Here is a 25,325-nt window from a genome sequence, read left to right as displayed (position 1 = left end):
GTCCTTTTTAATATATGACTACGAATGAATAGACTAATTAATCAAAAAGGACATTCTGATACAATTTCTTTGTTGGTCATTAATATAGTACCTAAATACATTACAATGGATTGGCATGTTGCTGATATTAAGGAAACAAAATACTACGAATAAATGAACTTTAAAGTTACTACTGTGTTGGGAAACAGGACAGATTCTTGTATGGTTTGAAAAAATATTTTTTATTTTGTTTTTGTCTTTTCCATCATTAAAATTCATTTTACCAGATACCAGTCCACTTTCATTAGATAATACAATCTCTCATCTTCTTGCTCCTCTTCTTCTCTCTCCTCTCTTTCTCTCTCCAGCCCCCTCTACTCTCCCACTTCAGATCACATCAAACAAATCAATCAAAGATTAAAGATGAGTTGTCTCATCACAACCATGTACCGCTGGGCAATACCAAAAATGATCAACTTTTGTACATCCAACCAACATTTTCGTCTCCATCCTCTTACTTTACTCCATGAACTCATACGAAGTTGACAACTATAGTGACAAATCGTTGAAAGGACGGTGTTACAAATAAAGGGCCATATGGTATGGCCCTGCTGTGATCAAGTGAATAACTCATTAATTAGTTTTCTTTCACACGAAACATAACTGAAAGCAGCAAAACAGTTGTTTAAATAAAATATTTTTGGTTTAATTCTTTATATCATTAAATAATGAAATATAGATTCTGTATATAAGCCCCTGCACCGTAGGTATTGACAGCAATTGCACTGGCAGTGCAGTAAAGCATTGTAATATAGATAAGTCCATCATCTACATCAAGAATGTGAAAAATAACAACGCAATAATTCAGTACAAGATTCCTCAATATTTTGGACTTTTTCAAATTAGCAGTGATTAGTCACAGTTAACCACAACATTATTTTCATAATGATAATTCAGGTAAGATATTTCATTTGCGTAAGGTACAAAATCAATATTTTTAAGTACAATTGGTGGCAAACATGTAATTTTTCTTTGTTACTATATTTTTTTCGCCAACTAGGCATGTGACTCCTGTCTCCTTATCATAACAGGGGCCGTTTCATAAAGAGTTACAACTTTGTCATCATGGCAACTACCATGGTAACTTTGATTTTGATTGGCTGCTGAGCCCGTTGCCATGGTAGTTGCCATAAGGGCTAAAGCCTGTCTAAGACTATGCAATCTTGTGCAACGCAATTTTTCAAGAAATCGCACTTTGCATTTAAATATAAAAGTTCCAAGAAGTAAAATTATTTTATTTCTAAGTTTGGCATATTGTTAGGAAAACTAAAACCACCTTTTTACTTTGGGGCAAGACCTATGGTCAGAGTAAAGTCCAAATCGGCTTCAAGTCGAACCCGATGATGACGTCATTGCGATTTGGAATTGTATTTGTTTAGGGAGGCTCTAACAGGATCGAATTTTGATTTCAGTACCAGTAGTCCTACCACTATTCTGAACTCTGATTCGTAATATTTTATTGGTTTGAATATCCATATAGAATGTTTTTCCTTAATTTGACATTCGGATCACAACAGATCGCATAGTGTGAGACAGGCTTTAGTTAAAACAATTGCAACTCTTTATGAAATGTGCCCATGGATATCATATTTGCAGCCATTTGCCACCCTAACGGCAACACTTTATAACATGTTCTTTGATAAGTTGCACCTATTCTTCATGTCTCTGTGTACCTAAAGACACACTCATTTAACCAACCGATTGTATGGTGCTAAATATATATCATATCATAATTTTTTTTCTTCAATATTGTATACATGTATGTGCAAAAAGCCTGTACTTTTGGAAGAGGCAAATGCCCTATGATATGAATATACACTAAAAATGTACAAATATTACAACACTGACCAGTACAAAAATTATTGTATCAATACTGCATTGAAATTCACACACTTTCTCTTTCAAAATGTTCAGCTATTTATCGTTGATGTTTGAACAGACGCCTTAAAAAGGGATGTGGTACGAGATATTTCTTTCTCACACTTCCCCCCTAACTTTTTTCCCCTTTTTCTTGTTCTACATGTATCATTCATCTCCTCCCTCTTCTTCTCTTTTTATTTTTACATCTTCTTCTTCCTCCTCCTCCTTCTTCTTCTTCTCCTCCTCCTCCTCCTCTTCTCCATTTTCACAAAATTTCTTTTTACTACATTCCCTCCTCTCCATCCTTTTCTCTTTCCTTCATACTAATGTATGAAATATAAATTCCTATTCCTATTTTGTCATAATTCCTACAGCATTTTTTATTTTCTTATTAAGATTCCTCAATAATTAAATACATGTATATTCCTTCATTAAAACTACTGTTTAGTAAAGATAAACATTACATCTTGGATAAATATTTCTACATCATCATAACATATTACAAAAACTAACTGGAATGCATTATTAATGGTAACCCTACCTCAAGTATATAAATTATTATTTTGCACTTGCTCCTACATGTACCAATACCATTCCACTCTCAACATACATGTCAACATGTATGTTTACATTTTTTTTCGGAATGTCACTTTACTATGCCTTCCATATATGAGGTTGTTCCATAAAGCTGTTGGTATGTTAGGCATGTCAGTACACATGACTGGTGACCTCATCCTTGTGCTAATTGATATGCTTTGAAGTGAAATTTCCCCTTTCAACATAATGGGAGTGCATTTTCTGTGACCCTTGACAACTTTGAACAATACTGAAGTCACATGGGCATCATTGGGAGTAGATTGTATGCTGGCCCATGACTTTGCAAAAAGCATTGGAAAGACCTGTAACAGAGACATCTCACTTTAGGGTACCCACGAGAAATTCCTTGGCAAAGCCTGCTTATCCTCTGGCAACATTCAGGCTAGGGAGAGTGAGGCTATGAATTTGCTATGAGGCAATTGCCAGTGTCATTACATATTGTCCGCTGGTTATAAATCATGTTCTACTATGCATGATTTAATATTCATATCCGAATCACTGGCGGATCCGGGGGGGGGGGCATGGGTTGACTGTGCCCTTTAAAGAGGCACAATTCAAATTTGTAATGTAGAAGTGCTGTAAAAACAGAAGCCCCCCCTTTTGAAAGTGAAGACACTTTTTTTTTCGCTTGTCAATTTCTTTCATGGACGAAATGTCCTTACTTTTGGGGTTGAAAACCTTTTTTTCTTTGTTTGCTTGTCCAATTATTGAGGATGAAATGTCCTTATTTTGGGGTTGAAAACTTTTTTTTTTTTTAATTGTCAAATTTTTCCTCCAGAAAATATGCCCCCTCCCCCTTTCGGAAAATCCTGGATCTGCCCCTGATCCTAATGCTGTCAAATTCTGTATTAAAACACACTATGTATCAATTATTGTGCTACACTCCTAGTCAAGATGAATGAGTACCAGGTAGCTAAAGCTGTAAGATGATGTTTCACAAGAATCTATGTAAGAGTCGTACTGAAATGCCTAGTTGCGTGTGGGATAAAAGGCATAACCGCATTGGTCAGATCATGTCTAGAGGACGCGTACTACTGCGTATTGATCAATAAGATTGCGCGTTGCATATCATGTACGGGTGAAAATTTAAGTGCGAATTTAGTCATAATTAGACCTTCGTGAAACATCCCCTGGAGTAATAATAACAGTGTGTCTCAGAAAAGACTATATTATCTAGAAAGGCAGCCCTTTATAAATACATTTTATTAATTGATGTTGATTTTGGAAGACCGTGAAAATCAGTCAAACCTAGCTCTAAAACATAATTGGGGTTTACAAACATGTAAAAAGCCATTCTCACTCCCAATGCAGCTGTCAATATTGGACTGGAAATTCCCAAACAGGGGTCCGTTGCAGAAAAAGTTACACAAGTCTAAATATCAATTGCAAATCCCCAATGCGCGCTGTTAATTGGTTGAAAATCAAGTTGCGCAAGATTTTTAGAGTTGCGATTGATTGCAACTCTTTCTGGAACGGGCCCCAGGTCAACTTCTCATTTGAGACAACTCAACCCCGCCAATATATGAGGTGCCGAGTTGTCCATCAAAAAGCCTTTCCCTGACCCTATGGTAAGATTGATAACAGAATCCAAGAAGTTAATTGAAATCATAGTAGAAAACATTACAATTAATTCAGATTCCATACAAACATTTCGTCACACGCACCACGAACCGTCCTCTCTGCGCACTTGGATGCGAAAGTTATTTTGCAGAGAACGCATTTAAAAACAGGTTTTTTAAAACAAGCAATAAGTGCACCTACAAGGAGAGCAAATCATTTACCGGTGTCTTTGTTCGATAGTTCAGGTTCCAAAGTTTCATCCCGTATCTTTACATTTTCTTGAAGTGAATTATTTATGCCGCAGTGGGCATCGTAACAGAGGACGATTCGTGGTGAAATCGCGAGGCGCAATAGCACACTGTATCTGCGCAGAGAGGACGGTTCCTGGTGCGTGCGACGATATGTCAACAAAATAGTGAACCCATAATGGACAACTCGTCACCAAATTTTTTGGCAGGGCCGAGTTGTCGCAATTCTTGAGTTAGCTGGCACCCACCAAACAGCCATCATTTCTTTAGACTTTCCTATGCAGACAAGCCTAGAGGTCATGTTACTGAATATTTGTAGGCTTGTAGCATCCTTTCAGCTCTCATGGGATACAGGCAGTAGGCAGATAATAAGGGCATTCCTCATAATGCTCCATTGAGAAGCTTTCGTGTATCCTCCTCTTCATCAGCTGCTCTGAGACTAGCTGATCGGCAATACCTGAAGCGAGCAAACTGAGTAAGCATCTGATAGAAGGTCAGTCAAGGAAATACAATGATCAGATCAGTAGAAACAGAGAAGTAACTTCAACAAAACCAAGAAGGATACAGAATCATATTTCCAAGACAGAATTTACCCCTTTATAGTAAAAGTTACCAACTACAAGTTTCATAAAGTTCACCAATTGAAATATAGTGACACAGAATTGTTTATAGAACCCAAGTAGGCTGAAAAGATAGTGGCAGGTGGCATTTTGCCCCAGCTCCTTCCTCCCCCCCCTCAGAAAAAAAAAGAGCAAATTTTTTTTCAATTCTACAAGGTCAGACAGACTGTTTGGGGTTAACTACTACGTGATGATCAGAGGGAAAGGCAAGGCAGATCATAGTACACAAACATGTGGAACGCCTCTGGCAGTCTCGCCTGCATTACGCGATTTGATATACATTGTACATGTAGCAGCAGTGCTGACTTTAAAAACAGACATTGAATAATCATTCACACAAGAAAAAAATTCATATGATCATAAAATACTATGTTCATTGACCCAAAATGACCTTTGATCATGATCATTGGATCTAAGATGTGTGCAAAAAAACATTTTTACTTGATTACCCTTATGTCTATGTTTCATGAACTAGATCCATAAACTTTCTAAGTTATGATGCCAATCGACAAATACCCCCAAACACGACCAAAGTTTATTGACCCGTTATGACCTTTGACCTTGGTCATGTAACCTGAAACTCCTGCAGGATGTTCAGTGATACTTGATTACTCCTATGTCCTGAAGAAATTGAAATTCAACAAATACCCCTAATATGCCCCAAGTTCACTGACCTTAAAGGACCTTTGTTTCAGGTCATGTGACCTGAAACTCAGGTAGGATGTTCAGTACTACTTCAAAACCCTTTTGTGTAAGATTTGTGAACTAGGTCCATACACTTGTGATGATATTTCAAAAACATAACCTTGGTTAAGATTTCGATATTGATTCCCCCAACATGGTCCAAGTTCATTGACCCTAAATGACCATTGGCCTTGATCATGTGACCTGAAACCAATGCAAAATGTTCAGTATTACACGATAACCCTTATGTAAAGGTTTCATGAACTAGGTCCATATACTTTCTTAGTTATGATGTCATTTAAAAGACTCAAACTTATGTTAAGATTTGATGTTGACACTGACGCCATCGGAAAAGCGGCACCTATATAGTCTTGCTTTGCTATGCAGGCAAGACAAAAATCTAGATGATAGGGCCCCCCCACTCATAAAATAGGCTAATCGCTGTTATCATGAATATCTGAACTTTTAGCAAAGGTCAAAGTACTATAGCACTTATAAGACACATATTTGACAAGCCAATATTTACTCTTGTATTGACATTGATATCTGTATACAAAGCTAATGGCCAAGGCCTACGTGCACGAGATACATTGCAGAAAATAGGAATCTTGATATCAATTTATCAATGAAAATCTATAGGTTATTTGATATTTTGTTGAATAGGACATATATTGGATCTGTCAGTGGGAGTTTATCATGTCAAACTGCAAAGATTAAGAATTCTACAGAAGTCAATGCCATCATGCAATGTAGGTTAAAGAGGGTACCATTATACACTGATCCAAATTTATTTAAATATCACTGCTAATGCCCATTGATCTGAATCGATTTATAAACCAAGAAATGGAATTTTGATGCTCACAAGTAATAATACAAATACAACGTATATAAATTATGCAAAAATCATGATAATTAATGTATCCAATCATATGAGCAAAATGATGGTTCGATCAAATCAATAAATTTTCCTACAATTGAATTGAATGCTTCAGTGCACCATCCAAAACTTAAAACTTGCCTTTGATTTTTTTTTTTGCACCACCTTGAATGCAACCTAAAATAATTCCTGTAACCTTACATGCAGATACATGCAGAGAGAGAGAGCACTATGAAGGGCAAAATGATATCTTTGACATTTATTACAGAATTAAGTTAGCCATCTTTTGATGATAAAAGGATACAATACAGTCGAATAAGAGTGTCCCAAGACTGCCGACAAGCCAGGGTAAATGCCTGATGAGAAAGACTATCGACGTATCCTCCATGAGCACCGATGCACCATAGAAGACATTACCGGTCACCGTTAAGATGAACATCAAGATGGATACGCCCTCTACCGACTGTCTTCGATACTGTGGGAGGCAACGATTGGAGATTACATTGTAAAAGTACTGGAATACATTAACGAATAGGATAGTCAACCAGTGTTACTTCTAGTACACATGCATACTTTATAGAGACCCTGACCGGACCCCAGTGAAACTGACATATCACATACCAGTTGACAGTTTATTATATATAACTACAAAACAATGCAAGGTTGACATATGTTGACCTCTTGCATGATGGGTATTTTGCACCCCTCCCCCCCAAAAAAAAACAACAACAACACCACAGCAGCAACAATGTGTCATTTTTCTAACTTTCCCAAAAGTTTGTCCCTACTTGAGAAGTTTGGAAACATTTCGTACATGTATATAAATTAAAGTTCACGGATTGTACACATTTGACATTTTGAATGGCTTTACAATAAGACCTACCGATCTCTAAGACATCACAACTAAAAATTAGCTCAAAAATACCAACCACAGCAAGCAAATCACACTTACATTCTGTACCAGTTGAGGTATCCTAGATCCCACATAGAATACACCCGACAGACAGCCACACACGTACCCAAAAATATCTATTGAATCCTGGAAGAATGAATGGAAGAGAACAGATAAGGGATTATTCAACAATGTAAGTTTATGAATCCTTTTTCAGATCCAACACAGAATGCAAATGATTATGTAATAATAATAATCCGCTTTTATATAGCGCTTAATCCATCGGAACGACGTTTCTAAGTGCTTTACAGATATATTATTACCCCGGTCATCGGATTCAATTATGTACTCCCACATAGAATCCAATGATCATTGTAAAAAAATGGGAGAAATAAGCAAAAGTAAAGAATTATAAAGAGAGATAAAATACAAGTTACTTGATATTAGATGTCAGTAAATCTTTAATGAAGTTGATGTATTCATGAACTTTGATAGCTTTCAATGCAAACAAGTGGAATGCCTCTGGCCGTCTCCCCTGCATCACGCAATTCAACATAGCAGCAGTGCTCACTTTGAATACTACTCTAACTCGCACAAGATGTTTAGTGATACTTGGTTACTCTCATTTCCACGTTTCATGAACTAGACCAATACACTTACAGAGATTCAACAAATACCCCCAATGTGGCCAAAGTTCTTTGAACTTGATCATGTGACCTGAAACTTGCACAGGATATTCAGTGATACTTGATTACGCTTACATGTATGTCCAAGTTTCACAAGTCAGATCAATAAACATGCAAAGTTATGATGGTAATTCAACAGATACCCTCATTATGGCCAAAGTTCATTGACCTTTGACCTTGATCATGTGACCTAAAATGCGCACAGGATGTTCAGTGATACTTGATTACTCTTATGTCCAAGTTTTATGAACTAGACCAACATACTTTCAAAGTTATGATGGTAATTCAACAAATACCCCCAATTCGGCCAAAGTTTATTGACCCTAAATGATCTTTGACCTTGATCATGTGACCTGAAACTTGCACAGGATGTTCAGTGATACTTGATTACTATTATGTCCAAGTTTCATGAATCAGATCCAAAAACTTTCAAAGTTTTGATTGTAATTCAATAGATACCCCCAAATCGGCCAAAGTTCATTGACCCCAAATGACCTTTGACCTTGGTCATGTGACGTGAAACTCATGCAGGATGTTTGGTGATACTTGATTAACCTTATGTCCAAGTTTAATGACCTAGGTCCATATATTTCCTAAGTTATGATGACATTTCAAAAACTTAACCTCAGGTTAAGATTTTGATGTTGATTCCCCCAACATGGTCTAAGTTCATTGACCCTAAATGACCTTTGACCTTGGTCATGTGACATGAAACTCTAATAGGATGTTCAGTAATACTTGATTAACCTTATGGCCAAGTTTCATGAACTAGGTCCATATACTTTCTAAGTTATGATGTCATTTCAAAAACTTAACCTCAGGTTAAGATTTGATGTTGACGCCGCCGCCGTCGGAAAAGCGGCGCCTATAGTCTCACTCTGCTATGCAGGTGAGACAAAAATATGATTTTGCAATCGACTATGCCACCGGAATGGGGCAAAGTCAGATGACTACCGGTACACTACTAGCTTAAGTTCCAGCTAGGAAATGTTTGTTTGTTTGGTATATTATGTTGTTCTTGTTCTATAAAATGATCCTTTTTCTAGTTCTTGCTTTGCTTGCTTGATTACAATTCCAGCCCCCCCCCCTTATTTTTTCTTAATCCTGTATCCTGCTCTGATACACACTTCACATAATAAACTTTCACTTTCTAAATACCGCTACCCTCAGATCTTGCGTGCCTAACAGCTGAATTAAAAGTACTTACAAGCAAGTGGTTATATTGATTCATTGACAACTACTGAAGATGAATATATGCTTCCTTTATTTTTCATGTGATCTCTTTACGATTGTTCTAGAAAAAAGACACTTTCTCGTTCTTTAGTAGTATGATGCTTTACAGAAGACAAAAGGCATGATGAAGGACTCTTGTTTCTGAATAGATATTTTGGTGAGAATTCAAGAAATCCTTTCCTAGAAAAAAGTATGTACATATTCTAAAGTTTTATTGAAATCATATTTGTTATCATTTATGTATCTTTTGAAAAATACTACTACTAACAATAAAACAAACATGCTTATAATAGCACATATCACTGCCAAGTGTGTCCCCAAGTGGGCTAAATTGGATATTATTACCCTGGCCTTAGCCCCGCAGCCTTTTATAGCGCGTTAGCATTTCAAGGAATAAATTCATGCCAGTCACCCATTTACTTCACCTGGGTCGAGTGCAGCACAATGTGGATAAATTTCTTGCCGAAGGGAATAATGCCATGGCTGGGATTCCACCCCATGGCCCTCTGTTTCAAAGTCAGAAGACTAAATCAACTGGGCCACAACGCTCCACACTTGGTATACTATTAACATCCCAAAGAACAATTTTCACATGGCTCACAAATGCATTAAAGGGGAAGTTCACCCTGAAGAGAACTTTGTTGTAAAAATAGCAGAAAAAATAGTAAAAAATATTGGTGAAGGTTTGAGGAAAATCCGTTAAACAGTAAGAAAGTTATTAGAGTTCAAAGTTTTGGATTTGTGACGTCATACACGAGCAGCTGCCCCATGTGTTATGTAATATAAAATGCATGAATTTCAAATTTTGTATGGTTCCTGATGACTGAATTTTGTTTTCTTTTCATGATCAGGTGTGAATTGATTTGTCTATAGATATACAAAAGGTACAGTGAACACCATTTTCAATTTTCTGAGAAAATGACATTTCTTTTATATTTTACCATTCGCTATGTAGGAATGCTGCTGTGACATCACAAATCAAATAATTGAAATTCTAATAACTTTTTAATTATTTGATGAATTTTTCTCAAACCTTCGGCAATATTTGTATTACTTTTTCTGCTATTTTTACAATAAACTTTTTGTCAGGGTGAACTTCCCCTTTAACAAAGGTTTTGCAAGGCCCCGAGTCTACATGTAAATGGCAAAGTCTAACATTTGTATTTCATGCGACAATAGGGTGCAAAACGTGCATTTTAAAATTAAGGGACATTTGTTACTTTTACGTGCTTCCACATAGGGATGCCAGTTGGGATTGATCAGAGGGCCTGAAAATCACCTAGAATACAATATTTTTTACACAAAAATGCTAAAAATATAGCCTGAAAATAAATTGCCAGAGCCTGAATTCAGGATTTTGCCTGAAAACTGGCATCCCTCAAAACTGGCATCCCTGTTCCACAACACTAATGTTGAGATTTTTACCAAAAAGGCGGACAAAGTTCTCTAATGCAGTCTTGCTATTACATGTATCTTCCCCATATTCTAAAAATGTACCAAGAAATTCTGGATTCTCCACAATCCTGTGTGTCCCTCAACTATTTGTTTTTTCTTTCTTTCACAACTAAAACCCTTCAAAATCTTCAATTACTCAGACTAAAACACTTGAAGCAACATCCTATTCATATTCATACAGTTTTACTTTCATTGATTTGAGTGATTTTGTAAAGAGGATATGCTTCATGAAGTCAAGGGTATCAAATTATAGTTCATTACTAACATGTATTATAGTACATTATGATGTTGTAAAATCCGGCAGGTAATTTTAAATTGCTGAAACAAGGCCAAGTTTGCATAAAACGGGTAAACTTCATCTTCCCTCCCTCATTTGTTTAAAGCATGAATAAATTGTAAGACTCTTTTATAATGAATGCTGTAGTGTTGTTAACACTGTACTTCAATAGCTAAATCAAGGTGTACATCTACATGTACATGTGCCTAACAGCAGGGTTGGCGGATTTAAATCACGTTGATTTAAATCGTGATTTAAATCGCGATTTAAATCACCATGATTTTTTTTTTTAAATCATTGATTTAAATCACTTCCATTGAAAAATGTACAAATCATGGACAAAGTATTTGTTCAATGCAGTTTTAATTCTTCAAGTCAACTGAAAAACTTTGAATTAACTTTGTATCAATAAAAGATCAACAAAGTCTTCATATCTACTTAAAACAAATTAAAATCAAATTAATAAAATCAGGTAATTCCTTAAAAACTACAGATGTATGTTGTCAATAGGTACTCATTTTTTGTAAATTATGTCGAGTTTTTCTTCTGAAATTTTACATTCTTTGTCAGTTATTATTAGTCAATTTCTTTCTTAACATAAAGTTTTCACATAATCCAAAGACTTTTCAGAGAGCAGTTTGTAAAAAAAAAATATATAATATATAAGTCAATGAGAAAAGGTTTGTTGGCAGTTTTCCAGTTTTGATCCTTCGCCTACACATAACTACATGTACTTCTGTCATGTAAAATAAAAAAAATGATACCTGCATGTAATCAACATATTTAACATGCCTCTTATTTCGTATTGTTACATTTATCATACATTTGATGTTTTAAATAACATAATTATAAAAATCACATTAACATAATGTAGTACAGTCATAATTTGACTGTTGAGAAAAGCTTTCTCTTATAAACCTTTTAAATCACTGCAGCCCATTTTATGTTCAGTGCTACAAATAATGGAAGTTTTGTTTCTGCATGTAATAATGGAAAGAGCTCTATAACAACAATTTGCAAAACTCAGAATAAACATTTAACACTGCATTTTAATGTTAAGATGCAGGCACTTCAGTTACAATCATTGGCAGTTGTAAGCTGTGTCTCATTATAATAAAATACTTCTTTTTGTAATACATATGTTGTAATTTAAGCAGTTTTGCAGTTTTTATCCTTTAAGTTAAAAGTAAGTAGATTCTTTTTCATACTTCATGGATCAAACAGATTTTTTTGTAGAGAATATGGGAATAAAAATTGTAGATTAATGTAAAAAAAAATCACAGTAACAGAATGTAGTATAGTCACCCTTTGACTAAGCTATCTCCTATATTGTTCTCTAAAACTGAGAGTTTTTTTTCTATATCTGTAGCAAGAGAAGAGCTTTTTATCAAAAATATCCTAAACATATACTGTTGTAGTCTCTCTTTGACTATTGTAAAGCTGTGACTAATTGAAAAAAATCATTGATTTGAATTATTTCTCTTACAATATACATGAATACTAGTAATTGGCAAAGGGTTTGTTGGCAGTTTTGATAAGGGATTTTTTCTCTTGGATTTTTTAAATATTTGAATGAAAAATCCCAGAGGGGAATTTTCTCTTCTCACTGGGAATTCCCTCATAGGCCTATGTATGATAGAATTAAGTTCAGATACATGATTCCTCAAATTTATTTTTAATTGTCCATTTTTACTGGATTTTAATTACAAAATATGTGGTTAAGAACAATATTAGGGGTGAAATGTATAACATCAATATTGATGTCATTGTAAGAATAAGGGGGGATAAGTACCCTTTTTTTCAAAGGAACTTTTAAAAAGTAAAAAAAATCTTATTTAAATCAAATAAATCCGATTTTTTTTGTTTTTTAAAAAAAATCAAAAAAATCGCCAACCCTGCCTAACAGTACATGTATGCCTCCTTGGTAAATGTTGGGTGAGACTCTGACACTTTTTCAACCAGAATCAGACCCTGTGATCTGTAATTGTGTTCATGTAAATGTTTCTCTTTCCTTCATTGAGTGGGTTTACATGTACATGGATATTGTTTTACAGTTATGTTTAAGTCATTGGTTGATCCACCTCGTATGTAAATAATACCTTAGTCACATTTGCTCTATGGCAAGTCCAAAAAAAAACATACCCTAAATACGTTTGACCCTGCAATTGACCATTGACCAATCTTTCAATACTACCTTTTTTTTTCTAAATCGGTGTTTTTGATATCCTTAACAAGTGCACGCGCAGCCCAGGTCCAAAACTGGAAAAAAACACCCCTTTAAATGCATGTGAACAACAATATATTTGATTGCCCCCTCCCCCCCCCCCCCCCCCCCCCCCCGGTTTCACCATGGCTAACACTGCATTTAACATTACGATCATAAATTCTTTGTGAAACTGGCCCGAGCAAATCAGAATCCTTGTACGTTCATGGTCAAGTGTATAGTGCACATTTCAGGCAAGCTGATTGCTGGCACCATCTCAATTGGCATAAGATACAGCTCTTCACATTGTTTTACAGTATACAAATAATGAATGTTTATGAGTGCAATGGCCAGAATACATGTACTTCATGACTTGAAAGATGAAAAGATCCATTCAATGAGGCGTAGCGGAGTTGATTTGATCATTCATTTAATCTTTAACTGAATGAAGTATTCTGTCTATTGCATGAATGAAGGAGCATTCATTATTTGGTTTATATGACACTTCAAACTATATTAGTTTTCACAGGAAATTTATCAGTTTTGATGCAAAATATGTTCATGCAGTGTGAGCTCGGTCTGTTGATTGTCGCGTATGTCGCGTACAATGTCCGCATGCAATTAACAAAATCATATGGATCCAAAATTGCACAATGAATAGATCCTAAATTGAACAGTCAATGAGGTCATTGTAAAATGGTCCGAATGATCGATATCAAACAACTAATCAAATTGAGGATATACATGTAGGTGTCATATAATTAAAGGTCAAGTCCACCCCAGAAAAATGTTGATTTGAATGAATAGAGAAAAATCAAAGTAGCAAAACGCTAAAAATTTCATCAAAATCAGATGTAAAATAAGAGAGTTATGACACTTTAAAGTTTTGCTTATTTTTCACAAAACAGTGATACAGGCTGTATGCACAACTCAAATGACAAAGTTGATGATGTCCCTCACTCACTATTTGTTTCATTTTTTATTTCATTTTTTTATACATTTGACAATGAGGACCAACTTGACTGAATCATTTAGTATTAAACAATGCTCATTCCACATGTTCAGGGAGGAATAAATCGTTGTTTCACTAGACAAGGTGGAGAAAAATAGAATATTCCCTATTTCATATAATAAAATACAAAAGAAATAGTGAGTGGATGATGTCATCAGTCTCCTCATTTGCATACCAATCAGGATGTGCATATAACTATTTTGTGAAATTAAGCAAAACTTTAAAATGTCATAACTTTCTTAATATTTTACATCCGATTTTGATGAAATTTTCAGTGTTTATATGTTTGTTGGATTTTTCTCTTTTTATTTAAATCAACTTTTCGTTGGGGTGGACTTGTTCTTTAAAAATAACTGGTGTAAACTAATATTAATGGATGATAATGCAATGCAAGTTGGATGGCTGAAGAAAAAACGTCATCATCATCATTGTTAACTAGTATGGGATGAAGGCATGAGCCTTGACTCCCGCTTGCTTCTTGTGGGGCTATTGTTGTTGGAGATTAGTCCTATGAGCTTGTGTGAGGTTTCATCAGTTTCAAGAACCACCAAAACTGTCAATTTTGACTTACATATTACAAATGAAGGGAATTACTATTTTGTCCTGTGTTTTCGCCTAATACTACCCATATCTGATCATGGCCAAAATCCAAATAATAACCCTCACATCCAGAGTTCTTCCGAGGACATACATATATGTATATGCAGGTACATCCACACCTTGAGTACAAGGTCCATGTGTGTTTGCTAGGGCATTCAAACATGTGGCTTGACAATGGATATTGAGACAATGGATGTTGATATGACATATCACATGTGGGTTTGTAAACTAATGAAGATAACAAATGGGGAAATGATGACACATTCATAGGTCACCTGACTTCACACCCCTTTTTATACTGCAGACATTTTCTTACCACTGTACATGCACATATTCAACTTAATTTTACTCTCTTTTTACCCTTTCATTTCTTACATGAGGTTCTGAAGGATTTATAATGGTGTTCATGACTAACTTCATGTTAATGGTCAGTTTGGGTCCAGGTTGTCCTTAACCCTTCCCCCCCCCTGAAGTTTCCTTTTTGTCTACGGTTCTCATTTCACACTCCTTACATTATAGGCCTATGCATTTATGATACTTTTTTTTAGTGTTATGAGTGAGTGTATACATGTACATGTATATATATTCAAATGTTTCATTATAATTACATATACATTATCTTATTTTTGTTTGTAAATCTGTAAACAGTCACATTTATGAGTCTCCTACAATGTAACTGCTTTGGATTGTGTACATGCACAGTATGTTTGATAGTTTTATTGTAATCACAGGGAGGTCGGGGTTCAAACCCCAGCCACGTCGGACCAAAAGATATTAAAAGATGGGAGTTGATGCTACCCTGTTTGGCGTTCCAACGATATAAAGGGATAGAGCCTTGTTTATCTGGCCCTGCACAGTGGCTGCCGGGCCCACGATCAATTGGGCAAAGCAAATTTTTGGAGTATTTATTTCATGACTACCGTATTTGGATTTTCATCTATAAAATAAAATCAACATATATTCATTTAATATAGGTTTATAGAGCTTCTGTGGTCCTAGATACAATACATGTAGGCCCTGTCATAGTAAATCATAAAGAACCATTAAAGGGATGGTCCATGCTGGAGATATATATATATATCTCAATAAATGAGTAAAATTCACTAAGCAAAATGCTGAAAATTTGATCAAAATTGGATAACAAATAACAAAGACATTGAATTTTAAAGATTTGCATTTTTTCGGTGAAACAGTTCTAAAATGTCTTTATGAATATTCAATATAATGTAGGTGGGCTGATGATGTCATATCCCCACTTGTTCTTTTGTACATTTTATTATATGAAATTAGGTTTATTCAAAAATTTTCTACTAAGAACTACAGTATTACAATCGGATTGACATCTGATCAAGTGTGCATTAGTTAATATTTACTGCTGCAACTTATTTCATCATAATGGAGACACATCATTTACACATGTACATGTATAAACACAATGACACATTTATGATTTCATGTTATAACATAAGAAAAAGGAGAGTGGAGATGTGATGTCATCAGCCCACCTAATGAATATTCATGACGGTGTGCATGTAACTCCTTTTATAAAATATTGATAATCTTTACATTCAATAACTTTGTTATCTGAATTTGATGAAATTTTCAGGATTTTGCTTTGTGAATTTTACTCTACTTATTGAGATATAAATATCTCCGGCCTGGACCATCTCTTTAAAAAGATAGCTGTCAGCTCTTCAAGACCTATTTTCAAAAGGAAATCCTACAGTATACAGTACTTTGTTAGCTTTGGTTTAATCCCAAACTTTTGTTTCCATGTACATGTAATAGCTTGCTCTAATAGGGCTTCCTATTCCTTATTAGAATAATGAAATTTTGTTTTTCTATGTGTTTTGTAATTTAAATTGTATGTAATAAATTCCTTGTGTTGGGTTAAAAAAAAGAGGAAAAAAATCTATATATATGAATGAGTTCCGGTGGAAAAATCAATTTCTACCATTACACATGTCTCATTATATTTTTTTCCTGAATTGGTAATGACTCTTTACTTCCTGCAATTTGACCACCTATTATACATATCAAGTACAAAATAGATCTATAGTGTACTTTATTTCTTCTAAATGCCTTTGTTACTATCAGCTGATAAGATGAAGGTAAAAGGGAAATGACATATTACTTCCTCTGGAATGACCTGAGCAGACAAATGGTACCGACATGCAACTGGTTTCCTTGTAATTTACATGTCATGTGAGAATGTGTCGGAATATCGATCTAGATATTGATAATCATATCTCCTTCAAACCCAATACAGAGAATAAAGAAAAGGCACTAAAATAATCAATAAGTTGTTTATCATATTTTTTTTTTCAAATGCAAGGCAAGACAATGAATGAATGAATGAATGAATGAATGAAAATAAAATGAAATGAAAATAAGCAAATAAAGGAATAAACAACCAAAAATATAAATATATCAATAAAAACAATTTTGAATAACTAAATGCAAAACAATAACACAATATATATATTACCTACAATGAAAAGAAAGCACATGGGCATTGCACAAAGTGAGGATAAAAACAAGTGGCAACTCACTAGTAAATCATATTAAATTTCCAACCGAATGTACTCTAAGTTCATACTCACAATGAAAACACAATATTGCGTCTGCTTGTAGTACAATAAGCATGATATATCGGTACTGTTGCCGTTGGTGACCGACAGGAGAGACCTGCCCACAGAGCTCGACCTGTAAGATGACCCTTGACCTTGTTGCCATGGTAACGAGATAAGCAGTGAGGTTGAGAGGAGGAAAGTACAGCAGTAGATAATGTGAGAATGATCTTGATTCCCGTTTTGGATGGATGGACGAGCTTGCGATGAATCTAGGGAGAAGAATGAAGACATTTAAATTTTATTTGTTCAAAATAATGGAGATTTTATTTTAAAAAGGTACATGTAAATAAGCACAAAAAAAAATTGAGCAATATTTATAAATAACAAGTGGAGTATCTCTGGCAGTCTCGCCTGCATTATGCAATTCAAAATAGCAGCAGTGTTGACTTTGAAAATAACTATAAAATAATTATTCAAAAAAACACCATTCATGTAACAATATGCTTCTAGCGAATAGGCATGAGTGCGATGGTACGAGATTTCGCATGAGGTGAAAGAAAGTTGCTCTATTCAACGAGGCGTTAGCCGAGTTGAATAGAGCGTTTCTTTCACCGAATGCGAAATCTCGCACCATTGCACGAATAACAATATTCGCTATTTGTGTTGTACAACGCCTCGGTAATTTCTAGCGAAAATATGAAAAAACAAGAGTTTTTCCCTGCAGTAATCTATGAAAAGGGAGCAAAAATATCGAAAGCGAAAAGCAAAATCCCACAAGCCGGGCCCACAAGCGCGCATGATCTTGGACAGCATTGCGCATTTAGCCAGCGGGCTGTACGCGCATTGTCACCTTATTCAATGAAATCGCATTGTGACGTCACCTCCTAAAGCCGTGCAATGGTACATTTTGGACGGTACATGTAGGATGGTACGTCTTGTGTGCAACGGTACGAATGTGTGACATTCAGCCTCCCATTTGATCGCGTACAACAAGCTAAGTAGGCGTTGTACAATATGCTTCTACGTTCATTGACCCTAACGTTTCACCTTGATCAAGTGACCTAGTTTTCAGCAAATAAAAATTGAAGACTGTCTGTAAACTTACTGAGAATTGACTGATATCTCATCTCCAAAGCACTGCTTTCTATCAATGATACATGTAATGTACATGTATCTTATTTGGACCATAAAATAAAGGAAGCGAAGCCAAAAGTTAATGTAATCAGCGGCTGCAGTATCAGGAGGGGGGTGTGGAAGATGGCTGGGTGGGCTTCAGCCCTCCCCCAAAAAAACTTTTTTCAAACCATGTACAAAAACGTAAAATAAGACCATCTGACTGTAAGATTTTGCAAGGCCAGCCCATCCCCCTCCCTTTTAAAATCGTTCCACGGCCCTTGGTAAATAGCTTAATACCATACAGATGACATACATGAATGTACATGAACATTATAAAATACAGATGAAAAATTCATCAGTGTAAAAATGTCAACCGAGACAGAACTACTCATGAAAATAATGAACAGGGACCCATAAATCACATTCAACGATATCAGACAGAGCTTGTCCACATTCATACCTAAAACGTGGACCTTCTTCTTTTTATTCTTGACATAATAATATGTGAACTGTGAAATGATGAGGGCGTCCATGATCAAGTAGTAAACGGCAGTCGCAAACTGAAAAGAAAAAGAACAACTTATCAAGGAAACTTTCTTACATGTACATCATCTTGAATGCTTTTAGAGAAAAAACGTAAACATTTCTGACACGCCCCCCCAAAAAAAAAAAAATAAGGTTCTTAATGTACATAATGTACAAAAAAAGTTTGTTTTTTATTTACATCAGGCTTATTTAACAATTTAGTACAAATTCCAAAATAGAAGCATCACTCCTATTTTGCTACTCCCAGGATATTAAAGACAAGTATAAAGGAGGTGTACATGTAGCTCTAGACACTGGGGCCATTTCATGAAGATAGTCAGTTACATGTACGCACAACATTACACATGACTAGAGTACCTTCTTGTGCTAAGTGTGAGATAAAATGTAAATTTCCTCTGTCCACGCCTTAAATTTATTTTTATGACAAGTTACATGTATCTTTTAAAGGCATTTTTTACATACAGTATCATACAGGGCATTAACACCCTCCAATGCCAGCATTCATAAGCTTATTTTTTATGTCATAAGCTTATTTATTTATATAATTTGGTCATACTTGTATCTTTCTCACAGCTTTGATCTCAGAAAGAGTTCCATATGCACCTAGCCAGGTGGCTCCTAGAGAGTAAAAATCATGAACGGAGCCAGGGATTCCCTCCCATCCATCTGCATGTACCAGAAAAAAAAACCTGAAACTTTTGCCCCCAAGATTTCTACTTTCCTTCTATAAAAAAGATCTAGCCTTAAATTATATAAGTGGGAAACAACTTCATTTTCGACATTTCTACGGCATCGATTTCATTTTCAAACACGATTACATAAAAATAATGAGGAAAAATATTATGAAAAGACGGGGGAGACTTGCCCAATGTTTACCGGTACACCGCCATCTTGTTTCTTATTGTTCTTTGCCAACGTTGCGGACGCTTGGGAGCGAAAGTTTCATGGTTTTTTGGCGGTACACGCAGATGAATGGTATGGAATCCCTGTCTCCGTTGAGAGTAAGTAAATTAATTTACTCTCTACATGTAGGACGCTTGGGAGCGAAAGTTTCAGGGTTTTTTGGCGGTACACGCAGATGAATGGGATGGAATCCCTGTCTCCGTTGAGAGTAAGTAAATTAATTTACTCTCTAGGAGCTTGGGAGCGAAAGTTTCAGGGTTTTTTGGCGGTACACGCAGATGAATGGGATGGAATCCCTGTCTCCGTTGAGAGTAAGTAAATTAATTTACTCTCTAGGAGCCTCCTGGCTATATGCAAACAACAAAAGATTGTTGAGACTTCCGGTTCGTTCACTTCAGACTTTTCTATCATTTTTTTACTGTTGCTGTTTTACCTTAGTCGGGACTCGAAATCATCTCGTTTTATCTGCAGTCAAGACCTCTTCCAGCTATGCTAGCGAGAAGCGCTCATACCGGAAGGGGTATTTTAACGATTATCAGCAGATAGTTCGACTAGTCTTGACTCACAGACCCTTTACTGACTAAATAAACCGATGTCTATGGACAATTACACGCACTAGATCCTGCTCGAAATTTGACGGAATAAAGCCATATAGTGGTATGTATTTATAATTTCCACTCCCCGATCATACATGTTATGTTCTATATTAGGGCTAGATATATTAATCTGAACCTTCTCCATGTTTTTATTTCCAATTTTGTGCATATGGAACTCTTGCCACGATCTCCAAGGGAAAAGTTTTAAATTCTTAGCATGGCTATGATATTTACCTGTGTTGGAAGTTGAGAAGTCAGAATACACCCTACAAGATTAGCTAAATCACCAAACATCCAGAGAATGAGGAAAGCCGGGGCGATCGCTTCGTCCATTTTACCTCGTTTGTAGTTCTCATAGAATTGCCTGGATTGGAGAGTGATTGTTAACAAATCTTAATAGAACCAAGAGAATGAACTAAAGAAAAAGTAGATTTTTAACATTTTACCATCTTTTAGGATATTTGTCAAAAAAATAAACATAAAATATCCGTTCCAAATATATGTACATCATATAGCTCACATGGTTGTCCTAGAGGGCACACGTACATTACTTTCTGAATCATCAGGCTCAACAAATGAAATTGGAATACCTGACAGATTCATTTAAGTGCTAGTCATTTATCGTCATCACTGACAATTACCTACCTCAAGAGAAGTTCGTGCAGGCTCACTATGCTCCACCTACCCGAATTTCGGGACGGTGAACTCGATCGGATATTCCGAGTGACAAAGGTGGGATCAAAAAGTGGTTTGTAAAAATTAAAGAAAAAAATATAACGAGAAAGAAAAATACCTTAATTTCTTACTCTTCACCCTTATTTCACTCTGTGTCCATCCTCCGGTTATCCACAAAATTGGTGATTTGGGGCCAGTATCAAATTCCTCACACGTATTATTCACGGCCGATTTCAAAATATTGCATGCAATCGATCGCAGGTCAAACAGCATAAATATTTATATTATAATTGGATGGCTCAGAAATATTCCAAGAGTTTGGGAAAATATTCTAAGAATCAGTGGAATAGGTAGGGGAAGGCGGGGTAAGTTGAGCATAGGGGCAAGTTGAGCCACCAGCCCCAGGCCAATAACGAATAAGTCAGACATTGTGGTGGTGTCATGTATTGATGACCCATAGCATAACCCCTAACCCCACCACATTGTTTTCAACTTTGAAACAAAAAGTAGTTTTTTAGAGGGAAAAATATGAATTTCAGCCCAAAAAGTAAAAAAGAGTGTGAAATAGATAAGTGCTTTATAAACACACACATCTTTAAATATAATAGAGACATGATAACAACATTATTAGTCCAGGTATGGATCTTCATTCTTGTCATAGTCTTTTATATGATGGATGCATAATAAATGTGTGGATACAAAATTATCACACTAAGTTCGGACTGGGGTAAGTTGAGCCAAACAGCATGGGGCAAGTTGAGCCATGGTAATTCCTATGGTAATGTATCTTAAAAAACAAACAAACCATAAAAATCGATTGAAATGCTGGCTGAAAGGAGCAAATTTACATGACTGCTCTTTTCCTTTTAAAGGATGTTGGTATTTATAGAGAATTAGCAAGTGAAAAGACTTTAAAGAAAAAATTGACATGCTGGTTCTCCCCTCATACATTTTGTACATAGTTTTTGTGGCTCAACTTACCCCAGAAGGTGGCTCAAACTTACCCCATATATGGGGCAAGTTGAGCCATTTGACATCGTTTTTTTCAAAGGTCACGATGACTTTCAGTGTGGGGATAGAAAGTTATATATAGGTGGAAAATATTTCAGAAGAATTAAATTTCAAGGCAAGGTACTTATTTCGACAAGATTATTAATCATATCAATTCTAACATGCAAAAAGCAAAAACTGTCACAACTTACCCCGCCTTCCCCTACATGTAGTTGGAGCGTAGTGTAGTGGTAGTGAAGTGGAGCCTGCACGAACTTCATCAGAGGTAACAATTACCAGGCTTCCACCATAACTATCATCATTATCATCACCATTCTTTACAACATAATTTTTTTCCCTCATCATCGGTATCATCATTGTCACCGTCACTATCATCACAATTATCAATATCACTTCCATTATCATCATCGTCATCACTGACAAGTGACAACCCCACCACCTCATCATTATCATCATCACCACTTCCTCCTCATCATATAATAATTACCATCCTCATCATCATCATCAAGTATCATTATCCTCATCACAATGATCAATAGCCTCATGCCCTCATCATAATCCTCAGTCATAACCACCATCTGGATACATGTCATGTACCGTAAACCCACCTTCATTATGATCTTAATCATTATCAATGATTTTTTAACATCGTCTTCACCAAAAACATGTACCCACCACCATATTAATTATCATCAATCGAAGCATTTTCTTCATCATCATAATCCGCACTACCTTCACCATCACGGCAATCATGATCAGGATCAGTTTATCATGATTATAGGCACTCATTCAATGAACAAGGTTATGATATAACCTTGTTCTTAGTTACATCTCTATGTGTGGCAAAATAAGGTTGACAATGTTTGGCTTACTATTTTCTCTTTTTCTTTTGGACAAATGCTTGATTTTTTTACACTGTCAGTTTCCATTAAAAAAAAATTTAAAAAATTACTGCCATATTACTTTCTACCAACAGAGGGCGTATAGAAAAATATGCCCAAAATTCAAGTTTTTGAGCGCTCTGGTCAATACAAAAATTATTCTATGTTACTAATGAAAATTGAATTCCAACTGTATGGAAATTAATAATTTTGGTAATAAAAGTGAAATTTTAGTGATTTTTTTTAAGTGTGTGCTCAATACAGCATTGGCATACCATAGTCCTACCTGTAGAGTCCCCACAGGCAGGATGGTAGCAGTGAGGCAGTGAACCAGTGATTATATGCTACTCACGGGAACATGACAATAATCCAGCAAATAATCTGTAGGAGTCCTAGGATGAACCCTGTGTACTCGACAGCATCCGTCACGCATTCATGGAACCCATTCCAAATCCAAGGTACGTAGCCAGGCTCGGCAGTACAGTTGACATGTCTCTGGCCATAGTCGTAGAGCTCATAGTTGGATCCTTTCGCAACGGAAAGAAGCTTCATCGGCGAGAGGTGGATTGCCATCTTCTTTGATCTTTCTTAACGCTGCACTGCAAGAATCTGCCAAATCGAAAAAAACATTTGGATAGAATTGTTATGGTGAATACAAATACCTAGACTATGAAGTCTACATTCAAGCATTGTGACTAAGCTACAAAAAGATAGTCAAGTCCTAGGACTCGTCTAACAACAAGCTCGTCTGTTCAGAGGCCTCAATCCTGGGGGGCAGGAGGGCGATCACCCCACCAATGAAAATATTGGGGGGGGCAAACATATCGTTCCCCCCCATGATTCCTCATGTGCAAAAAATAAAACAAGATTGTAATGTTACACAGAAATCCGCAAGCGAGATTGAGATACACAACTCGTTCTTTATTTTATAACGTGTTCAAAAGTTCCGTTTTTCAGATTGGAATATATCAGCTCGCGCTTCGCGCCCGCAGCATTTCTGTAGCAAATAAAAACCCATATTTTTCATGATTAAATAGGTGAATAGAATGTCCCGTTTTCAGTTCTAAACCTCAAAAGAACTCCCGCTGCGATTTGCAATAATCTTTTGTTGGATATATATCATGTTCTTTATTAAAACATCCATTAAACTGTCTTTTTTTTTAATCGAAATATCATAATTTTCAGCTTGTGCTTCGCGCACGCATCTATTGTTTTCTAGATACCCATCTTAATCACTGGTACCAAAAATGCTTAGAATATCAAGCTTTCAGGTCAGAATATAAAGAAATTTCACCTCGCTCTCAGCACTTGCATTATCTGTGTAATGACTAAGTGAGATATGTATCCTCCTCTGAGTTTATATATACTAAAAAATTTCAGCTACATGTACATGTAGATTGGTTTATAGACAGCTGGCAGCCGTCTGTTTCGAGGAGTTTTTTAACATGTACCGTAATTTTTTTATTTCTCCTCATACACAGTATTTGGTGAGTGAAGTCAACGGAGTTCAGCTGAACAACCAACATAACAGAGACTGAAGCTTTAATTGGTCTAATTGGTTTATTTAATACTTGAATAAGAATAGTGCCAACTGGTGCTAATGCAGTTTTGCTCCAGCCAACTACGAGCAAATTTCATTAATTTTCCAACCAGTATTTGTTCACAAATGTCATACTATTTACAGACAGTATTTTTGAGAGCACTGGCAGTGCATGGCTATGGCAAGTGGAAAAATTTGCTCGAAGTCGGCTGGTATGAAACTGCATTAGCGCCGTGGCAGTGCCAAATTTTTCTCACTGAAAATTAACAAATTAATGGAGATCCAACTGCTGCAGCTGCACTAAGCACGGCTCAGCTCAGTAAGGGCCGGGCCGGTCTTCCGTGTTCCTCGCAGCTGCACTGCCACACTCCCACAGACCGGCGACTGCACTGCCACTCGCTTGCCGCTTTCCAAGACCCCGTCCCCAAGACTGTCAAGATTAGAATGAGGTTCCTGAATTTGATTAACGTACTAAATCATTGAATTCCCTGTGCACTTGACCAAAGTCGCTCGGTCGTTGGAAAAGTGATGGTTACGCCGATCCTTTATCCCGAATTCATCTATTTCAAACAAATCACAATAGACTTAATCTCCAAGATTTGTGCAGAATGCAGTTAAGGAGGGAGCAATCATGAATCACA

General features: G+C 36.0%; 1 protein-coding gene across 3 annotated transcripts; it reads right to left on the bottom strand.

Annotated features, from left to right (window-relative positions):
• Positions 1–4,515: 4,515 nt before the first annotated feature.
• Positions 4,516–25,325, bottom strand: LOC121427767 (lysosomal amino acid transporter 1 homolog). 3 transcript variants are annotated; one of them, XM_041624319.1, is made up of 8 exons: positions 25,157–25,325; positions 23,497–23,753; positions 20,812–20,941; positions 18,993–19,092; positions 17,447–17,685; positions 7,438–7,524; positions 6,790–6,960; positions 4,516–4,787 (listed from the first exon to the last, which is right to left on the bottom strand). In XM_041624319.1, the coding sequence occupies exons 2-8, from the start codon at positions 23,715–23,717 to the stop codon at positions 4,686–4,688; spliced, it is 1,050 nt and encodes a 349-aa protein (XP_041480253.1). In that variant the 5' UTR covers positions 23,718–23,753; positions 25,157–25,325; the 3' UTR covers positions 4,516–4,685. The 3 variants fall into 3 exon arrangements, with proteins under 3 accessions (XP_041480253.1, XP_041480254.1, XP_041480252.1); XM_041624320.1 differs by lacking the exon at positions 25,157–25,325 and adding an exon at positions 24,942–25,057 and having other exon boundaries at positions 23,497–23,757; XM_041624318.1 differs by lacking the exon at positions 25,157–25,325 and adding an exon at positions 24,942–25,057.

Source organism: Lytechinus variegatus, chromosome 14 (genome assembly GCF_018143015.1).
Source record: "Lytechinus variegatus isolate NC3 chromosome 14, Lvar_3.0, whole genome shotgun sequence".
NCBI classification, from domain to species: Eukaryota; Metazoa; Echinodermata; class Echinoidea; order Temnopleuroida; family Toxopneustidae; genus Lytechinus; species Lytechinus variegatus.
Note: the sequence above shows the minus strand (reverse complement) of the source record. Positions and strands in the feature narration are given on the sequence as shown.

Excerpts from the sequence above, each read along its gene's own strand:
- LOC121427767 (XM_041624319.1), bottom strand. The coding sequence starts at position 23,717 with ATGGCAATCCACCTCTCGCCGATGAAGCTTCTTTCCGTTGCGAAAGGA. Across the intron at positions 17,686-18,992 it reads GAAGAAGGTCCACGTTTTAG|ATTCATCGCAAGCTCGTCCA; the intron begins GTATGAATGTGG and ends TCTTCTCCCTAG. Across the intron at positions 6,961-7,437 it reads TACCTCAACTGGTACAGAAT|TATCGAAGACAGTCGGTAGA; the intron begins GTAAGTGTGATT and ends TGCCTCCCACAG.